General features: G+C 41.6%; 1 protein-coding gene across 2 annotated transcripts; it reads left to right on the forward strand.

Annotated features, from left to right (window-relative positions):
- Positions 1-41: 41 nt before the first annotated feature.
- ATP5F1C (ATP synthase F1 subunit gamma) lies at positions 42-19,020 on the forward strand. Of its 2 annotated transcripts, XM_059404058.1 has the most exons (10): positions 42-149; positions 9,034-9,068; positions 9,612-9,743; positions 11,747-11,951; positions 12,515-12,658; positions 12,998-13,062; positions 14,719-14,874; positions 15,327-15,423; positions 18,225-18,261; positions 18,877-19,020. In XM_059404058.1, the coding sequence occupies exons 1-9, from the start codon at positions 94-96 to the stop codon at positions 18,229-18,231; spliced, it is 897 nt and encodes a 298-aa protein (XP_059260041.1). In that variant the 5' UTR covers positions 42-93; the 3' UTR covers positions 18,232-18,261; positions 18,877-19,020. The 2 variants fall into 2 exon arrangements, with proteins under 2 accessions (XP_059260041.1, XP_059260042.1); XM_059404059.1 differs by lacking the exons at positions 18,225-18,261; positions 18,877-19,020 and having other exon boundaries at positions 15,327-15,427.
- The last annotated feature ends 49 nt before the right edge of the window (positions 19,021-19,069 follow it).

Below are 19,069 nucleotides of genomic sequence, written 5' to 3' on the forward strand. Positions count from 1 at the left end.
GGGGGGGGGGGGGGGGGGGGCGGCGCTTGGAGAAGGTCCCGCGCAGGCGCGGTGAGCCCTGTCTGACCGACCTTCAGCCGGGCGGATACCACCATGTTCTCTCGGGCGGGCGTCGCTGTGCTCTCGGGCTGGGCAGTGCAGCCGCAATGGTATGGCCGCTGGCGAGGGGACGGGAGGGTTACGAGGAACGCAGGAGCTCGGTCAGGGGAAGGAGGAAGCGAGTGGAGGCGAGTGGGACGGGACAGGGGTCGCAGGGCCTGCGGGGAGCCCTGTCCCGAGGAGGCCTCGGGAAGCCGGGGCTGCCGGAAGCCCCCTCCGCTCCGGGAAGGGTGCACGAGGGGTCTGCGGTGACAGCAGGGGCTCGCCGCGTCTGCTGAGGCGGGGTGGGGAGGGGTGAGGGCCGCGAGGAGCGGTCATCTGGGACCTCGGGGTTGAGACTTCAGCCCGAACTGGTTTCAGGGCGGTCTCGGCTTCGCTCAGCTAATGCTGGCCCCGGCGGAGACCGAGGAGGCCGGGCCGGGCCGCCGAGGGGGAGGGGGAGGCCGAAGGCAAGGTCTAGGGGAAGGTGAAGCTGTGCTCTCTGCCCTTGACGCCTTTTGAAACCCGCTGGTGTTGGGCAGGGTTTGCGCGGGCCATTCAGAGCCGTGCGCGGCGGCCGGGACGTGTATTGAAGCGCTTGGCCCGCAGCGCGGGCTCCTGGCTGGGCCCTGCTGCCTAGAACCCGTGCCTGCGCGGGCTCGTGGTAGTTCGGGTGCGAGAGGGGCCCTAAAAATCCGTCTGATGGCGATCGGAAGGCAGGGGCACCTAGCCCTGTCTTGAAACCGTTGTGTGGAAGCAGTAACCCTGCAAGGTCATGAGGTGGTCCCAAGGTCCCGAGGAGGAGAGGACATAGACGGCTGTCCAACGCGGTCTGTGAACGGCCGTGCAAGCTTCAGGATTTTCAACATCGGTTTCCGGAGGGGGGGAAAAAAAAAGGCAAACCCTGCGTATTAGAAGGCCAAGCCATGGGCAGATAAACGTTGGTTTGTGGGTGGTACCGTACGATAGGATGAAATGTCTTGAAGCGAGACCGAATGGAAGAATTTCAGGCGCGGTGCTAAGGGGATTATTGGCCCAAAGCTGAGTGTCGCCGTTCCTCGGATTCGCAGTAAGGAGGAATTCTAACGAGCTGCGCCGCAAGAGTAGATTTTGGGTCCTAATTTTCGGGCGGAGGGACTGTAGACCCTTAATGGAAATAGGTTCGTTTTTCATTAAGCCAGGAATTCTTAACAAGAGAGGAAAAAATTGGGGTAATGTAATGAAATCGGATGTGAATACCTACAGAAAACTGTCGATGGGTTTGCCTTCAAAGTCAGATTTTTTTTTTTTTAATATTGAAAATGAGTATTCGTGGCAATTAAATCACCTTAGTTGGATTCTCAGTCCTGTAGGTTGTCCCATTTGTCACTCACCCAGCACGCATTTGTGGGGTGCCTGCCCTAAACCAAGTTGGTACTGTGGAAAGTACTGAAAAGTCGTGGTAAACAAATACATATGGCCTTAGCTTTATGGGACAGATTCTGAGCTGCTCAGCAGACATCAGCTCTCCTTGCCCTGTTGCTGTGCAGAACTGTCACCTGTCAGTATTTTTACCTGAGGCAGTATCCAGTGGAAAGACTTTCTGAAACTGGGACAAAATATTTTACATAAAATTGTAGCAGTTTAAAAAAAAAAACTTGTAAGGCAATTTTAAGATCTTAAAATAAAAGATGGTTTTAAATAAGACTAGTCTGACATAACCGCTAGGCTCCTAAATTGGAATGTACCTTGACAGATAGAGGTTGTAGTCCTGACCTTAACCTTAACCTTTAGAATGTTGTTTTAACCTGGTAGGTTATGAATATTCATCAAGCATTGAGGGAAAGCATTTTCACGTTATTCTGTTATTCCGGGTCCCCTGTTGCTTCCCACTCATAATTGCGTTTTAAATTCAGAAATGAAACCCATCTTAATGTTTCACACTCCACAGAATTTGGAAGGGGAGAAAAAATAGCTTTGCCTTTACAGAACCACGAAGGGGCACTTTCTCTGTTCTGTTTCGGTTATTGGAAGCTTTAAACATGCAACTTGTTATTTTTACAGGTTTTGGGGGGATGAAATGGGAGGTTAGCTTAACTGACATTAGCTAAATATTAGGCCCTATTAAAATCTTAGTGAAGTTATAGTAATTGTTTAGGGTATCAGTAAAATATCCTAAATTTCAGGAACCTGTTTTTAAGTAGCATTTAAGAAAATGGAGATAAGGAAGACAAGTGTGATTTTTTTTCTGTCTTCAAATCAGGGGAATATACATTTCTATTTCGTGTTCCCCATTCTCTAAAGTGGAAGTGTTTTATGGTAGCAAACCAGTAGCCATAAACTGAATTATATACACTGAAAAGGAAGGGAGATGGCTCTTGAGGAGACAGAAGGCTGATTGCATCCCAAAATTGAGGTGGCAAATGTTTACTTATAAAAGTAAAAAAAATGTGAGGCATCAGGGTGTGTAGTGTAGGAGATCCACCGACTCAGGAGCCAACTACCAGGATTTGGATCTCCACTGCCACTCACCTGGCTATGTGACCCTAGACAAGTTAGGGGTGTCTCTGCCACCATTTCTTCATCTGTTAAATGGAGGTGATAATAGTGCATAGTTCACTGGGTTACACGAAGGTTAAGTGAGTCTGTGTTTGTACAGAACAGAGGTGGTAGGGGAAATGGTGGTGTGTATCCAGAGACAGGAACTGAAAACTGTAAACAACATTATGCATTTCCTACATAAAATGTAAGAAAGTTTATTGTATTTGCCAAACCAGACTGGACCATGGGTGGGCGTGGGGGAAGTGCCAGGAGGTTATTTTTTTGGCGGACAGGCAGGTGACGGACTTTTATACAATCACTTATTATTGGAATTAGACCTACTTCATCATTTTCCCTAAGAATTAGCTGCTGCATTATATACCTTAACAGTCTTGCAAACTCTGTACTTTCTTGGAGGAATCCTTCCCCCAGCAACCTTGCTGGCTCCCTTCTCTGCTACTTCTCTTAGTTCTGCTAACACTGCGGTATGATCATAGTAAATAATGGTAGTCCACACGGGCGCCTGGGTGGCTCAGCTGGTGAAGCATCTGCTCTCGGTCCAGGTCAGGATCCTAGGGTCCTGGGATCCAGCCCTACGTCTGCTCTCTGCTCAATGGGAAGCCTGCTTCTTCCTCTCTTACCCCCCCCCACCCCCGCTCATGGGCTCTCGCTCTCTCTCACACAAAAATAAATAAAATCCTTAAAAAAAAAAAATGGTAATCCACAACTCTGACTTTTCTATCCACTGTATCTGATATGTTTCAGGTTTCTCCAGTAATCTCCCAAGGATTTCTCAGGACTTGATGCAGTTTTCCAGAACAAATAGCTGATTCAAAACTTTGTATTTTCTTTTGCAAAAATTACATATTCAGTAGGGCAAGCTGCCCCTAGAGAGAGTTGGGGTCAGCTTATGGTTATTCTGTTGTATGTACTCAAGTTGTACTTAAAAACAGAGTAACATCGATTCTGAGTGAAACTGAGTGAAAGCTAAACATGAGAGCACTTCAAAGTAGGAAATTAGGGCTTATGCCAGCATAAAGAATCACAGATCTACCTCTTCATACTCTCACTTGGGATATTTGTGGAAACCAGAACATTCTGTGTTCATCCAAATATGGCATGGTTAGATTTATTCCCTGATATTCTCTGACTAGAAACTTATGTCCGTTAAATTGGAGTATCCTAAATCCATAATGTCCAAATGTCGCTCCTCATATTCTGTACATTTAGATTGGTCGGAGTGAAGAAGTTGATATGCCCCCCCCCAAAAAAAATTAACAAGTAATGTTATTTTCTTTTTTTTTTTTTAATTTAATTTATTTATTTGTCAGAGAGAGAGCTAGCGAGAGCAAGCACAGGCAGACAGAGTGGCCAGGCAGAGTCAGAGGGAGAAGCAGGCTCCCTGCGGAGCAAGGAGCCCGATGTGGGACTCGATCCCATGACGCTGGGATCATGACCTGAGCTGAAGGCAGCTGCTTAACTAACTGAGCCACCCAGGCGTCTCAAGTAATGTTATTTTCCATTATGAAAAGATGTTAGTGGGATGGTTGGTATGTCAGGAAGTGTGCTCTGAAGTCCAGAGCTTGGAAGCTTTTATCTTTTCCTCTAGAGGATCCATTCTTATATCTAAATCTAACATTTTTCTTGTAGTCTCTGTCCTTCTCTGTATTTCTTTCTCTATGACTGCATAATACTAGTAGTAAGATATATAAGTCAAGAGATTATTGGGGCACCTGGGAGGCTTGGTCTGCTTTTGGCTCAGGTCATGATCCCAGGGTTCTCGGATCATGCCCCACGTTGGGCTTCCTGCTCATCTGGGGAGCGTGCTTCTCCTCTCTTGCCTGCCACTTGTGCTTGCTTGGTCTCAAATAAATGGATTAAAAACTTTTTTAAAAAAAGAGAGATTGTTAAAAATGTTTTGTTTATGATCTTTCAGACTTTTTATGCACATAAATATATACAATCACAAAAATGGGATCATGACCATAATTTTATAATATCCTTTTCTGAAGATATTGTAAAGAAGCTTTTTTTTTAATTTTATTTTTTTTAAGAAGCTTTATTTCTTAAAATATTTTATTTATTTATTCAACAGAGAGAGATCACAAGTAGGCAGAGAGAGAGAGAAGGAAGCAGGCTCCCCACCAAGGAGAGAGCCCGATGTGGGACTGGATCCCAGGACCCTGGGATCATGACCTGAGCCGAAGGCAGAGGCTCTAACCCTCTGAGCCACCCAGGCGCCCCAAGGTCATTCTTTTTATTGTATATTCTGTGGGTTTTGACAAATGCATGATGACATGTATCTAGTTTCACTGCCCTAAAACTCCCTCCCCAGAATCCAAGCAACCACTGATCTTACTCTTGTCATAGTTTTGTCTTTTCTGGAATGTCAGATAGTTGGACTCAGACAGAATATAGTCATTTCAGATTGGCTTCATTGCTTAGCAATATGCAGTTACGATTCCTCCATATCTTCCATGACTTGATAGCTCATTTATTTTTACTGCTGAATAACTCCATTGTATGGATGTACACATGTGTTTTTCCATTCATTCACATATTGAAAGACATATTGGTTGCTTCCAGTTTTTGGCGATTGTGAATAAAACTGCTATAAACATTCATGTGCAGGTTTTTGTATAGACATAAGTTTTCAGCTCAATTGGGTAAATACCTAGGAGCGAGATTGCTGTATCATATGTTAAGACTGTTGAGATTTTTAAGAAACTGTCAAACCATCTTCCAAAGTAGCCATACCATTGTGTATTCCCACCAGCAATTAGTGAGAGTTCCTGTTGCTCCACATCTTTGCCATCATTTAGAATTATCATTTTTTTAAAAAAAATTAGCCATTCTTGGTGCACCTGAATGGTTCAGTTGGTTAAGCATCTGATTGTTGGTTTCAGCTCAGGTTATGATCTCCAGGTAGTGGGATCAAGCCCTGTGCCTGGTTTCATGCTGGACCTATGGCCTGCTTAAGATTCTCTTTCTGCCTACCTCTCTCCAAAAAAAAAAAATTAATAATAATAATTAGCCATTCTTACAGGTGTGAAGTGATATTTCGTTGTTTTAGTTTGTAATTCCCTAATGATATGATACTAAGCACCTTTTTTTTTAATGCTTCTTTGCCATATGTTTATCTGTAGTGAGACTTGTGTTTAGATCTTTTCATTTTTTATTTAGGTTTGTTTTCTTATTGTTGAGTTTTAAGAGTTCTTTGTATGTTTTTGATAGCAGTCCTTTATCAGATACGTGTTTTGTAAACATTTTCTCCTGGTGTGTGGCTTAGTTTTTCCTTCTCTTAATAGTGTCTTACAGAGCACAAGTTTTTGAAATTAGTAAAGTCCAGCTTCATCATTTTTCTCTCATGGATCATGGTTTTCATGTTTTATCTAAAAACTTAGAGCCAGACCCAAGGCACCTAGATTTTCTCCTGTCACATCTTACAGAAGTATTATAGTTTTGTGTTTTACACATAAGATCTATGATTCAAGTTAATTTTTGTGAAAGGTATAGAATTTTTTTAAGCTTTTTTTTTTTTTCTAAAGATTTTTATTTATTTGACAGAGATCACAAGTAGACAGAGAGGCAGGCAGAGAGAGGAGGCAGCAGGCTTCCTGCTGAGCAGAGAGCCCGATGTGGGGCTCGATCCCAGGACTCTGGGATCTGTAACCTGAGCCGAAGGCAGCGGCTTAACCCACTGAGCCACCCAGGCGCCCCTAAAATCAGTTTATTGATATATACAAACTAACTTGCTGAGGTTTTGTCTAAAATTGTATTGAACAAGTTGGGAAGAGTGGACATTTTAGTAACATTGAATCTTCCTATTCATGAATATGAAATCTCTCTTCATTTATTTAGATCTTTGTTTTATCAGTTTTGTAGTTTTCTTATAGCATATTTTGTTAGATTTATGTCATCTTTTTCTGTGTGTTATTTTTATTGTGGTAAGGTAACACATAAATTTATCGTCTTAACCATTTAATAAAGAATTATTTACATTTCTATAATACATATTTTATATATTTATAGATTTATTTATTTAAAAGATTTTATTTATTTGAGAGAGAGGGAAAGAGAGAGCACCAGCTGGGGAGAGGGGCAGAGGGAGGGAGAAGCAGAGTCCCTGGTGAGCAGGCACCACCCCTACCCCCCCACCCCCCAACCCTAGAGCTCTATCCTAGGATCATGACCTGAGCCCTGGGATCAGGACCTGAGCCAAAGGCAGACGCTTAACCCACTGAGCCACCCAGGCACTCCTCATACCACCATTTTTAAGTCTACAATTCTATGCTAATTGTTTTTCTTTTTCTTTTTTTTTAAATGCTATTATTTTTCTAACTTGAAATTCCCAGTTGTTCATAACTTATGAAAAGAAAGCAATTGGCTGTACGATTGTTTTTCTTTAACCTGTTGGTGTGATGCATTATATTATTTGATTTTTAAATGATAAACCAGTCTCGTATACCTAGAGTAAATCCCACTTGGTTGTGGTGTATAATTCATTTTAATACATGTTGGATTCAATTTTCTAATCTTCCGTTAAGGAATTCTGCATTTATGTTCATGAGAGATAATGTCCTCTAATTTTCATTTCTTAAAATGATTTTATCTGGTTTTGATATTAGGGTAATGCTGACCTCATAAAATTAGGAAATACTCCCTCTGCTTCTAATTCTACTAGCCTGTTTAGGCCCCAGCTTCCGTCTTCCATGAGTTACAGATCTCTTTCTCAAGTCTCAAAAATCTCACGTTTCCCAAGCCCATTGCACATTTCCACCTCATCCCATGGTCTTTGTGTCATATTCATTAAAATTCATTATCTCGACATTATCCCGGAAACAAACAGGGTTGCTGGAGGGCGGGGGTGGGAGGGAGAGGGTGCCTGGGTGATGGACAGTGGGGAGAGTATGTGCTGTGTTGGGAAAAAAATTTTTAAAAATTAAAAAATAAAATTCATTATCTCTAGAGAGATCATCTCCACTCAGTTTTTCTACCTTGGTTAACAATACTATCTACTCCGGGCATTAAAGTGGAAATCATTCTTAACTGGTTTCCTTTCCACTCTTGAGAACTTGCTCATACATCTTGTCTTCCTGTTGCTTCGCCAGCACAGTAGCTGAGGTTCTTGCCTCCTCAGTCCGGAGGCTGCCGCAGCCCCATGTGGTCCCCATGTCATCAGTGTCCCTGTGTCAGCTTGTGGTTCTCGCCGCCATCCGTGGTACTTCACTGAAAAACTAAACTGGATGTGGCTTATAAATATTCATTGTTCCCTGCTACCTATAAAATAAAATTTAAACTTAACCCAACCTGTGTCTCCAGGTTCAAGAGTATGTCCTATTTGGGAATGTCTTCCTTAGGCCTTCTTTATTTATGCACAAATCTACAGATTCTTCCGTTCTCCCATGGAGCTTTCTGAACCAATACAGACACTTTGTAGAGATGTAAGGGCTAACAGATCATTTCTGTTTGATAGCATGTTGTCTTCCTCAGTAGGATGGCAGCCCTCTGGTATTGATCTCTTATAAATGTGGCTTTCATTAATATACACATGTGTGTGTTTAACATATATTTAAGTCAAATCATTTTTACTTCTGTGCATTAGCACTTTAGTAATAAAGACTAGAAAAATATTTAATGTACATTTTATGTTAATCTTAAGTTTTTATGAATCTTGTTTATGAGATAATAGTGAGCTTCTTGTGGTCACAGACCATGTCCAGGAGCATAGTAGCTGCTTGGTACATTATTTGAAAAGATTTTGTTTATTTATTTGAGAGAAAGAGAGAGCATGAGTGGGAGGAGAGGGAGAAGCAGGCTCCCCCCTGAGCAGGGAGCTGGAAACTACGGGCTGGATCCCATGACCAGAGTGAAGCCAGACCCTTAACCGACTGAGCCACCTAGGTGTCTTGCTTAGCATGAGTTGGAGAAGTTAAAAATTGGTTTAAATAAACTCCTTTCACACGTGTGGTCATATTAGAATGTATACTTGATCCTAAGTGTTACTTGAAGAAGTTTCAGTGAACTAAGGAATTCAAGGTAGCTTTTTAGAGAGGGGGCTGACCTTGGTTTTCAGTATACTTGGATAGCCTAACAAGGGGAAGGACTTTTCTGTCGTGGAAGCAGTACAGGCAAAGGCATGAAGGTGGGGCAAGAGCACGTGTGAACTTCATCATGCCTGCGGTGGAAGGTCTGTGCTAGGGAAGACAAAATGAGGCCTTTGGCAATAGGGTTTGGTATCACTAAGGGATTAAGTATTTGTGTGTGTGTGTATGAATATGTGTATATCAGAGTCCTGTGTTTAATAGATTGTTTCCTTATGGGACATTCTTTAAATTTATTAATTTTTTTAAAATTTATTAATTTTGATGGGTTTTCTTATATTATGGGGCTGTTTTCAGAAAACTAAAATATCTTTAAAACCTTTATTTTCAGGATCCAAGTTCGAAATATGGCAACTTTAAAAGATAGTAAGTACTTTATCTCAATATGTGAATGAAGAAAAGCTAAATTTTGACAAATAACAATATGCTGCTTTAGCCCATTGTATATTTGATCAAAATTGACAGAATGATTCTAGGTCATATGTGTGTGACATTGAACTTGTTTTGGGAAAGACCCGTGTGAGGCAACAGACTGTTGTTCTCTTTCTGTTGTCTGTACCATGACAGTGGTATTTTATGTTTTTAATACATAATTTTTTTAACTAAATACATGACAATGTAATTAAATGTTTTAAATGTATCGTGTGCTGCCTCTTCTGTGGCCATCCTGTCCTGTCTAAGAGGCAGCAGGGCTTGACCTTCTGTTCACATGGCCGCCTTGCCTGTCTGAGCAGCAGCTGGCTTTTAACCTTTGCTCAGTACTCTTTCCGCCTTCAAGCCTCAGCATCGTGCTGTTAGTTGATGGTGTAAGTGCTGATTTTTCTGCCTTACAGTTTAGAAAGCTACTGCCATAAATTCACAAGTGAAATGAGAACCCTTTTATCATAACACAGTACTTCTGTTTTTCAGTTACCAGACGACTAAAGTCGATCAAAAACATCCAGAAAATCACCAAGTCTATGAAAATGGTAGCAGCAGCAAAATATGCCCGAGCTGAGAGGGAGCTGAAACCAGCTCGAGTGTACGGGATAGGATCTTTGGGTAAGTGAAGGGTGTAATACACAAATTGCAAAGAACCGTTTAACAGAGATCACCACTAATGACTTATCTGGCGCTTGGTGACAACAGGTCCAGTCTCTGTGTTTGACGTTACTCATTTTTCACAGCCACCCTACGAGGGTCGGAACGTCTAGAGTCCCTTCTTTGCAGTTGAGAAACACTAAAATCAATTAACTTGCTCAAGGTCACATGCCTAGGCGATTTGGCATCAAAGCCTGCCTGTTAACCGCTGTGTGTGACTCTGTGCATGTTGAAAATGCTCTGAAAATCTGCCCAGACTATTAACTATATATTCAAAAGAACTTAGAAATATAGTGCATTCAATTCAGGTGCTTGACTTCGTTCTATGATGTTGTGATATGCTGGGTTGAAGACTGCGGGGTGCAAAGGTGATACCCTACAGCAGAGGGGACTGGGCAGGCATGGACAGGACGCAGGAATACGCGAGTGGAATGTTTAAACATCATCCGTAAAGAAGGCAAATTCTGCTTATTTCCAAAGTGAAGAAAATTTATGTCTTATCTCTGTATTAATACATCTACATATTAGATTTAATTGCTCATGTGAAAGTTTCTTGTGCTCTTTCGTATTTTTTAAACATCCATTTACACTGGTTTAAAAAAAAACAACAAACTTCGCGTGAGAAGATGATAGAGCAGTAGGCTGTGGTGGAAATGAGTCCTTGCTCTAAAACTGCCACATTAGTTTCACGTGAAAGGTCAGAGGACAGTTGGTAGGTGGGGGAGGTTCCAGCCATCCTTATCACCTCCAGCCCTTTGCTCTCAGAGTCCCATTCGCTGCACAATAAATCCTAAGCACCTTGGTGGCTCAGTAAAGTGTGGCTGATAAATTACTCTAGCCTATTTATGAGGGGAAAGTTACTTCACTATTCACCTTTCTTGCTGATATGAGAAAATATAATAAATTTGTTTCCCTCAAGAGTCTAGAATCACAAAATTATCTCACAAAGAAGCAGCTGGTCAGTTCTGAAGTCCTTCAAACCCAGTACTAACTGTTAGCTATTAAGTGGCTGATCATTTTAAATATTTGAATTAGAAAATCCCTGCTCTGTTAGGACAGAGGTGATAGCAAGAATTTTGGTGAGATGGGTGAATGTGGCCGTGAAGATACGCCTTGTACCTGCGGGGGCCCAGCTGCTGAATTCACCCTGCGTCGGCACCCAGGCCACGGGCCTCCCAGAGGTTGTGCCTAGCCGGCCCCTGAGCAGGCACGTCCCTGGGAGATGTGCAGCACCCCTAGCGGTGTTGCTGAACTTCCCCTAAACTGCACAGTGGTCCAGGAAGCGCCACCCAAGCCCTCTTCCCTCCTTCCTGCAAGTCAGACCTGTCTCAGGATGTGATGGCCTTTCTGACTCCTTCCTGCCTTCTCCCGTAGCCGTTTCCTCTGTTTCCCCAGGAAAATCTGTGCATATCCCATCCTGTTTAATCCCCTCTTGGCCCCTGCTGCTTACAAGACTGGACCAGCCAAGTGAGGTAGTAAAAGCAATGCCCCAAATCAGAGTGGCATCTGCTGTTTTAATGCCAGCAGCTTTTGTAAGAGTTGATACGCAGGTTATATGAGCAGGTCAGTAAGTACCTGCTTCTTACTTTTTTGCTTGTATCCTGAAGATCTGCATCCTTCACAAGGCTGATAGAGATAAGCTGGTACTCTGATTCAGTCCTCCTTACAAATTCTTCAGTTGTACTAGAGATTTCTTTAAGTCAACATTTGAGGTAAATTGGCCATTAATTGGCCATTGGGGGCCTATATCATATAGAGATTGAACCCTTCACGGTTTCAGCCTAATGTAGATGGATCAAGTACACAGACAGCTTTGACTGTATTGTTTGACGCCACCTGAACTGAAACGCACTGTTTCGAAAACAGCCAACTCCTTCAAGTCTTTGGTAAATTAGGGATTTGGGGTGTATTTCGTATATGTTACATAGTTTTAAATTCTTGCCGTTTGTTTGTTTGTGTTCAAGCTCTGTATGAAAAAGCTGATATTAAGGTGCCTGAAGACAAGAAGAAGCACCTGCTTATCGGTGTGTCCTCAGATCGAGGGCTCTGTGGTGCTATTCATTCCTCGGTTGCTAAACAGATGAAAAATGAGGTGGCCACGCTCACAGCAGCCGGGAAGGAAGTCATGCTTGTTGGAATTGGTGATAAAATCAGGGGTATACTTCATAGGTAATTGAAATAGATCCTCTTGGTGTGGCAGCGGGTGCGAGCATGAGTAAGTGGGAACGTCTCCGATCGTTTCTCCGCACGGTGTCCTTTTCTGATACCTGTTTTTATACCCACAGAGAGGGTTTTGTTTTCATTTTTTCAGGACTATCAGAATACATAGATTTCTTCTGTTTTTTACTTGTATCGTGTTTCACTTTCATCCAACCCATGAGTGGAGCACGACAAGAATATCAAAAGCCAGTTGGCATTTTAAATGAATGAGGGCTCTCAAGCCAGCACAGCCTGGAAATGTCAGAAATCAGCAGCATTTAATTGAGATGGGAAGGAGAGAAGTACAGCACAAGAGAGGCCTGATGATTAGTGCTTAGTTCTTGCAGCCGCTAACTGATCATGATAGTGGATGCCACGACTCCATGCAGTGGCCACATCCCTGCTATCCCCACGCCAGCCTGGCCCCACCAAAAAACTTGATTCACAGTGATAATACTTTTTCTCGTTCCCTGTGTTATTTAGGCAGAAGTATTCCTTTAAACTACTCTTGTAATCTCCTGATTCTCTTATAGGACTCACTCGGACCAGTTTCTGGTGTCCTTCAAAGAAGTGGGAAGAAAACCTCCTACTTTTGGAGATGCATCCGTCATTGCCCTTGAACTGCTAAATTCTGGATATGAATTTGATGAAGGGTCTATCATCTTTAATCGGTTCAGGCAAGAAAAACTTAGAAATCAAAGCTTTTTCATGCTTGTGTTCATACTTTAAAATAAGTAAATACTTAACCATTTAAAATATTATTTTGTGGGGTGCCTGGGTGGCTCAGTGGTTAAGCTGCTGCCTTCGGCTCAGGTCATGATCTCAGGGTCCTGGGATCGAGTCCCGCATCGGGCTCTCTGCTCTGCAGGGAGCCTGCTTCCTCCTCTCTCTCTCTGCCTGCCTCTCTGCCTACTTGTGATTTCTCTCTGTCAAATAAATAAATAAAATCTTTAAAAAAATAAATAAATAAAATAAAATATTATTTTGAGATTGATATTTGCTTGTATAATTTCTAGGTCTGTCATCTCGTACAAGACAGAAGAAAAACCTATCTTTTCCCTTGAAACCGTTGCAAGTGCTGGTAAGTAGTTTTTGCAGGAAAGGTGTTTCTCTGTGTAGAAAGCAGAGATTTAGACGTTTGGGAAAATAGTGTTTGTCAGGGTGGCCTTTTCAGCAGCAGCAGAATAGTCGGGCTCTATCACCATCTGTCAGTGGCATCTGTGATCTCTTAATCCATTCATTAATGACTCCTACTGCATTCCTTTGTTAATAGAATATAAATAAATACAAGATTCCACATGCTTTCTATTCTCAAAGATTGAAGAGCCTGGCCAGAATTGGCTTTGCTGTCTCTGGGAACTCTGCCGAAGCACACATGACTAGCAGCTCCGGAGTCATGACCTGAACTGATTTATGTTGACCCACTCAGTTCTCTTGTCATACTGTGGAGTAACGTCATCATTGCTCAGTGAAGCATCCTAGAGATAATATTCTGGAACTGATTCTATTTTCCTGAGACATTTCCCCCTTCTATACATAGTATTTCATGTATTAAGATGTATACTTTTTTAACATTTTCATGTCTCAGGTTGGGATGTTCCTACCAGTCAGTGGCATGCCATTTTTATTTTTATTTTTTTAATTAATTTTTTTTTTAAAGATTTTATTTATTTGACAGGCAGAGATCACAAGTAGGCAGAGAGGCAGGCAGAGAGAGAGGGAAGCAGGCTCCCTGCTGAGCAGAGAGCCCGATGCAGGGGGCGATCCCAGGACCCCGGGACCATGACCTGAGCTGAAAGCGGAGGCTTGCCATTTTTAATTGACTCTTGTCACTTTCTTTTTTAATGGTTCCAAAATCAGGGTTATCATCGATAGCATTTTAAGTTTGATGAAATACAATACTTCTTCAGCACTTCACCCTAATGAATGAAGGTTGAGTTGTGCCACTAAATTTCTGCAGCATAAATTTCTTGCATCAATAAGATGTATGTTGGCATCTGATTCCTGGCCCAACACTTCCATATCCCATTTCCCTTTCATTCTCCTGATGGACACCTGCAGATTTCTCCAATTATCAGAGGGCTGACTTGGGATTTTTGTATTCCACTAAATGAGTTTCCATTTTTTCATTAATTCTTTTATTTTTTTTTATTTTTTATTTTTTTTATTTATTTATTTTTAAAGATTTTATTTATTTATTTGTCAGAGAGAGAGCAAGTGAGAGCGAGCACAGGCAGACAGAGTGGAAGGCAGAGTCAGAGGGAGAAGCAGGCTCCCTGCGGAGCAAGGAGCCCGATGTGGGACTCGATCCCAGGACGCCGGGATCATGACCTGAGCCGAAGGCAGCTGCTTAACCAACTGAGCCACCCAGGCATCCCCATTAATTCTTTTATTTAAAAAAAAAAAAAAAAAAAATTGAGTATTTGCTTACATTGTGCCAGATGTATGCTATCCAGAGGACTCATGACCATGAAATATGGAGAAGTTATTTTAATTGTTGGCTTCTTCATTTTCATTAAGTTAAGCATTTGCAGTAGAATATCAGAGGCTTTGCTTACACATTATATTCTGAAAATCTGCTATAATCTATAGTGTGGAAATAGATGAAACTTTGAGAACGGAGTATTTCGTTGACTTCTGCTCTGTAATTATTAAGGGTTTTTATAGTAGTCAGCTGTTTTAATCCAATCCCTCTTTACTGTATAACTTCAAAGAAATCTGTGCCTTGTTTGAACAGAGAGCATGAGCATCTATGATGATGTCGATGCTGACGTGCTGCAGAATTACCAAGAATACAATTTGGCCAACATCATCTACTATTCGCTAAAGGAGTCCACCACGAGTGAGCAAAGTGCCAGGATGACGGCTATGGACAACGCCAGCAAGAATGCTTGTAAGCAACAGCGGGTCTCCTCTGAGAGCACTCTCCTGCTGAGCGTAGCGTGAGGACCTTTGTAGCCAAACGTTACCGTCCCTAAGTACACCAGGAAGCAAGGGCATAAGGATCTGGTCCCAGGCTCTGCCACTGATTCTGTGACATCTTAGACCAATGACCATGTCCTTCCTTGAGTTTTTCATCTCAAAAGATAGAAAAGTAATCATCTCTGCCTTAAAGGAAGTATATATCACTTGGTAGCAATGAAGTTGCAAGTATTTTGAAGAGGTGTCTATGGAAGAGGTAGAAATACCTTTGTGAGATTTTTGAGAGGGCAGGTTTGGTACCCAAAGAGACATAAAAATTCTTATTTTTAAATTAAGCAGCATGCATCTGTGAATATGTTAAGGAACAAGTGAATCTTTCATAGTATTAGATTGTGTTGTCTAATCCCTTTTTTTTCTTTGTAGCCGAGATGATTGACAAACTGACTTTGACGTTCAATCGCACCCGCCAGGCTGTCATCACGAAGGAGTTGATTGAAATCATCTCTGGTGCAGCAGCTCTGTAAGTAGCAGCAGACTGACAGCCTTCAGACACTTCTCCTCTCTCTGGGTCTGCTGGCTGAACGTGAGCGTGTTTCAGTTTCAGTTTCATTTTGCTCAAGGTGAAACGATCCATTGCCTAACCTTGTAATCTAATTAAGGATATAAAGGTTTGGTGAAAATGAGATCTCTGGTTTCTTCTGCTTGTTTCACATGGAAACTTTTGGGCTTAGTTTCTTCTTTTCAGAAATCAGCATATTGCTATTCTAGAGCATTAGGAAAGCCTTAGAGTAGCATTAGGAGTAAGGATGTAAATGTGATTAGGAACAAGGAATAAGGCATTAGGAATAAGAATGTAAATGATTCACTATCATTTATAAAATCTGTCTTGGGAACTTAAAACATTATAAAGCAAGCCTTCACCCTGTAGGACTGGTTTTGGTTTTGGTTTCATGTAAATCTCAGGTTTTTTGGTAAATCTTGGTCAAAATTGGTTCTTTCCTTAACTAAATTTTCTATATTAATACCATATAATAATGTACCATTTTCTTCAAGAAAATTTCTTGGTTGTCTCGATATGTTAAGGTTTATGAAGCCTGGGTTGAGAAAATGGGGATTCTGTTTTTAAAATGACTAAATTGAACCCCCACCATGTGCCAAGTCAGTGCCAGGAAGTGTCAAAGGATGTGATCAAGGCTTTGGTGGGTACAAAGGCTTTTGTTACATGTTAACAAAAACATGCAGGTGATTCTGATGAGAGGTAAATATAGAGTAAGTTATCTTTGTCTCTTCTTTCTGACCTCCTCCTAATTGATCACTAAGTTTTGTAAATTTTACCTTCTAAATATTCCTTGATCTTACGTGATGCCACGTAATGCAGATCCTTACCATTTCTCTCCTGAATTAACAAGGATATCAAGTGCCCCTGTGCTTGACACTGAGGATATAGTGGGGACAATATTTGCCCTCAGAGAGCTCACAGCTCTCATAGGGAAAAGAGACACCTTACAAATTGCAGGAGAAAAGGGGTCAGTGTACTGTGGCTCAGAGCCAAGAGCATTTTTGACATTTTGAAGGAGTTATTTTGTTTAAAAAAAGAGACAGTATGTGATTCACAAAGCCTACAGTATTTACCGTCTGACCTTGCAACAGACTGTTAGGAAAAGAGTAGAATCCATTCTCTTACCTAATCATTCTGCAAAACACCTTAGCTTGAGATACGGAATCCTGTGTTTTCTGGCCACTAGACTCTCTCGTCTAGTCTTGCCACCGCCATCGAACTTCAGCCACATGCATACACTTCTAGTTCTACAAGCATGTTGAGCGCTTTTGCCTGAAATGCCCTTCTTTTCTTCCTTTCCACCCTGGATTCTTCCTCTGATCGACTCCCACTTCTCTTTGCTGAACTGAGAGAAGCCGGTCTTTCAGAAAGCCCTCCTTCGCCGTTCGGGTGGGGCATCCTTTACTGTCCTGTGGTTCCCCTTCTCAGCATTTACACTGTTTTCTTAGGAATTGACTTTATTTGCCTGTACTCCTGTGGCTTGGGAGTGACCCTGTCTTACTTTTGTAGCCCTACCACCTGGCACATACCTTCTCAGTAAATATTTGTTGAGTGAATGAGTGATGAAGGAATTCCTAAGGAAAGGAAATTCAGAAGAAGGAGAAAAAACATTTCATTGGGTGTGTGAAATGTGGATCCATGTTTAAGAAGTAGGGATAGATAGGTTTGTCACTAAGGTGAAATTTAAATTGGTCCTTAAGTATACTCTGTCCAGGATAGAAACTGGGCAGAATGCCAAAGAGACATAAAACTGATGGAGACCATTGTATAAGTTGTCAGTCAGATCCATCAGCTTTGCTAGCCAAGGCGTCCTCGACTTACTTTGCTTTCCAAGCATGACTTTGTTAAGACTAACCCATCTCTCAGTCTAGTCACTAATGTTGTGTTAGCGTCCGAGTACAGCGCAATGATGAATGGCCCTGCCACTTACTAGCGTGATAAACTTGGCTGAGATACTCTCTCTGTGACTCAGTTTTGTCCTCTATAACGCGGGGGCTCAGGCTAGGATTACGTAAGCATATTATTCATTCTCTTCCTTGGTGTGTATCGTATTGCTAATGCTAAGCTGTTCTTTTCCTGGTAAGTGTGAGGAGGCCTGGGGGAGAGAGCTGCCTTCTGAAGGTTTCCAAAGAACCAAGGATCTGGTTTGGCTCTTGAAAAGGGAATGCTGGGAATAAAATGCAAGGATACAGCCTCTGCAGTATTGAGGAGTCTCGAACCTTGGGAAACCTGGCTAAAGAGTAGCAAAACCAAGGGAAATGAAGAGAGGGAGATTGGGACATAAAAACTGAGAATCTGCAATTGACTATTAAATTTTGGCTTTCTAGAAAAGTAGACTAAATCCGTTCTTAAGGGTTGGCTGTGCAGTCCAAGCTTGGCGTGTTTATATGAATGGATTGCATGCTCTGTAACCAATCAGTTATCCAGGTTAAAACTGTACTATTTAATACAAACACATTTGGCTCTTTGGTAATACACTGTGTGCTATTCATAGGAGAAGTAGTGGCTTCAATTATACTTGCGTAGTCTTGCCTTCTTGTATCAACATGGTTTTATTGTTCTAAACCAGACCAAAATGAGTAACTTTTTATAACAGTCATTGAATCTGTTTTAAAGGAATATTTTGGTAACGAATTTACATGGTATGTTCAAGATACCGAGTACGGAAATGGATGTTTTTAGTTGGAAATGATGCCTGATTAACTAGCATGGAATGCTTCCTGACTGGCTTGTTTTGTCTTTTCTCCTAACATAATAACCAGGGATTAATGAAAACCAAGTTTCATCCTCAGACAAGAGGTAAAGTGGCAGCATTTCACACTCTCTCCCCAAACACCTCCAAAAAGAAATCCAGACTAGATATGATTGACGCTGATTAAGCAACCCTGAAACAGATTCTCTGAGATGTAGATTTGGGCCCATTTATAGTAGCTGCCAGCTTGTGGTAGCATATGGGCAATGCCAGGGGGCTTTTTTTTTTTTTTTTAATCAAATACTAACTTTATGGATAGAGATTTAGCATTATTTTGAATTATTAAATACAGATGAGTGAAGAGTGGTGGTTCTCAGACTATCATGATGGTCTCAGGACCCCTTCTTGTCTGATATAACAGAAAAGAGCTAGATTTTCCTGTTTCTGCATTAATTCTCTCCTGATAGTATACATCATGTAGCCTCTAGAAAATGCCATATACTCTTCAGAATGAGTAAAACAGGCATATAAGAAAAGTAGTTGTATCTTCATAGACCCCATGGAAAGGTTCCTAGACCAAAATTTGAGAACAGCTAGTTTATAGTAACATTTTAGTATGTAAAGTCAGTTCTTTAAACCCCACTTAAATTGGTGTTATCTCTTGACATCACTCTTTTTCCCTCCAAAACTGACTTTTATTTGTTCTGTACTTTGTTTTACAGGTAAAGAAGAATAATTCAGCCAGCTGATTTTATTTTTAGCTTACTGCTGTCCTTGTCAGAAGAAATTGTTGGTCCATTGTTTAACCAATAAAGACAGCAAGATGTTTGTAAATTATCTTACAATAAACAACTTACCATAAGAAAGTCACTGTCTTTTCTTGTTACATAGAAACAGTAACTAGTAACTAGTAGT

This window comes from Mustela nigripes, chromosome 6 (genome assembly GCF_022355385.1).
Source record: "Mustela nigripes isolate SB6536 chromosome 6, MUSNIG.SB6536, whole genome shotgun sequence".
In the NCBI taxonomy this organism is placed as follows: domain Eukaryota; kingdom Metazoa; phylum Chordata; class Mammalia; order Carnivora; family Mustelidae; genus Mustela; species Mustela nigripes.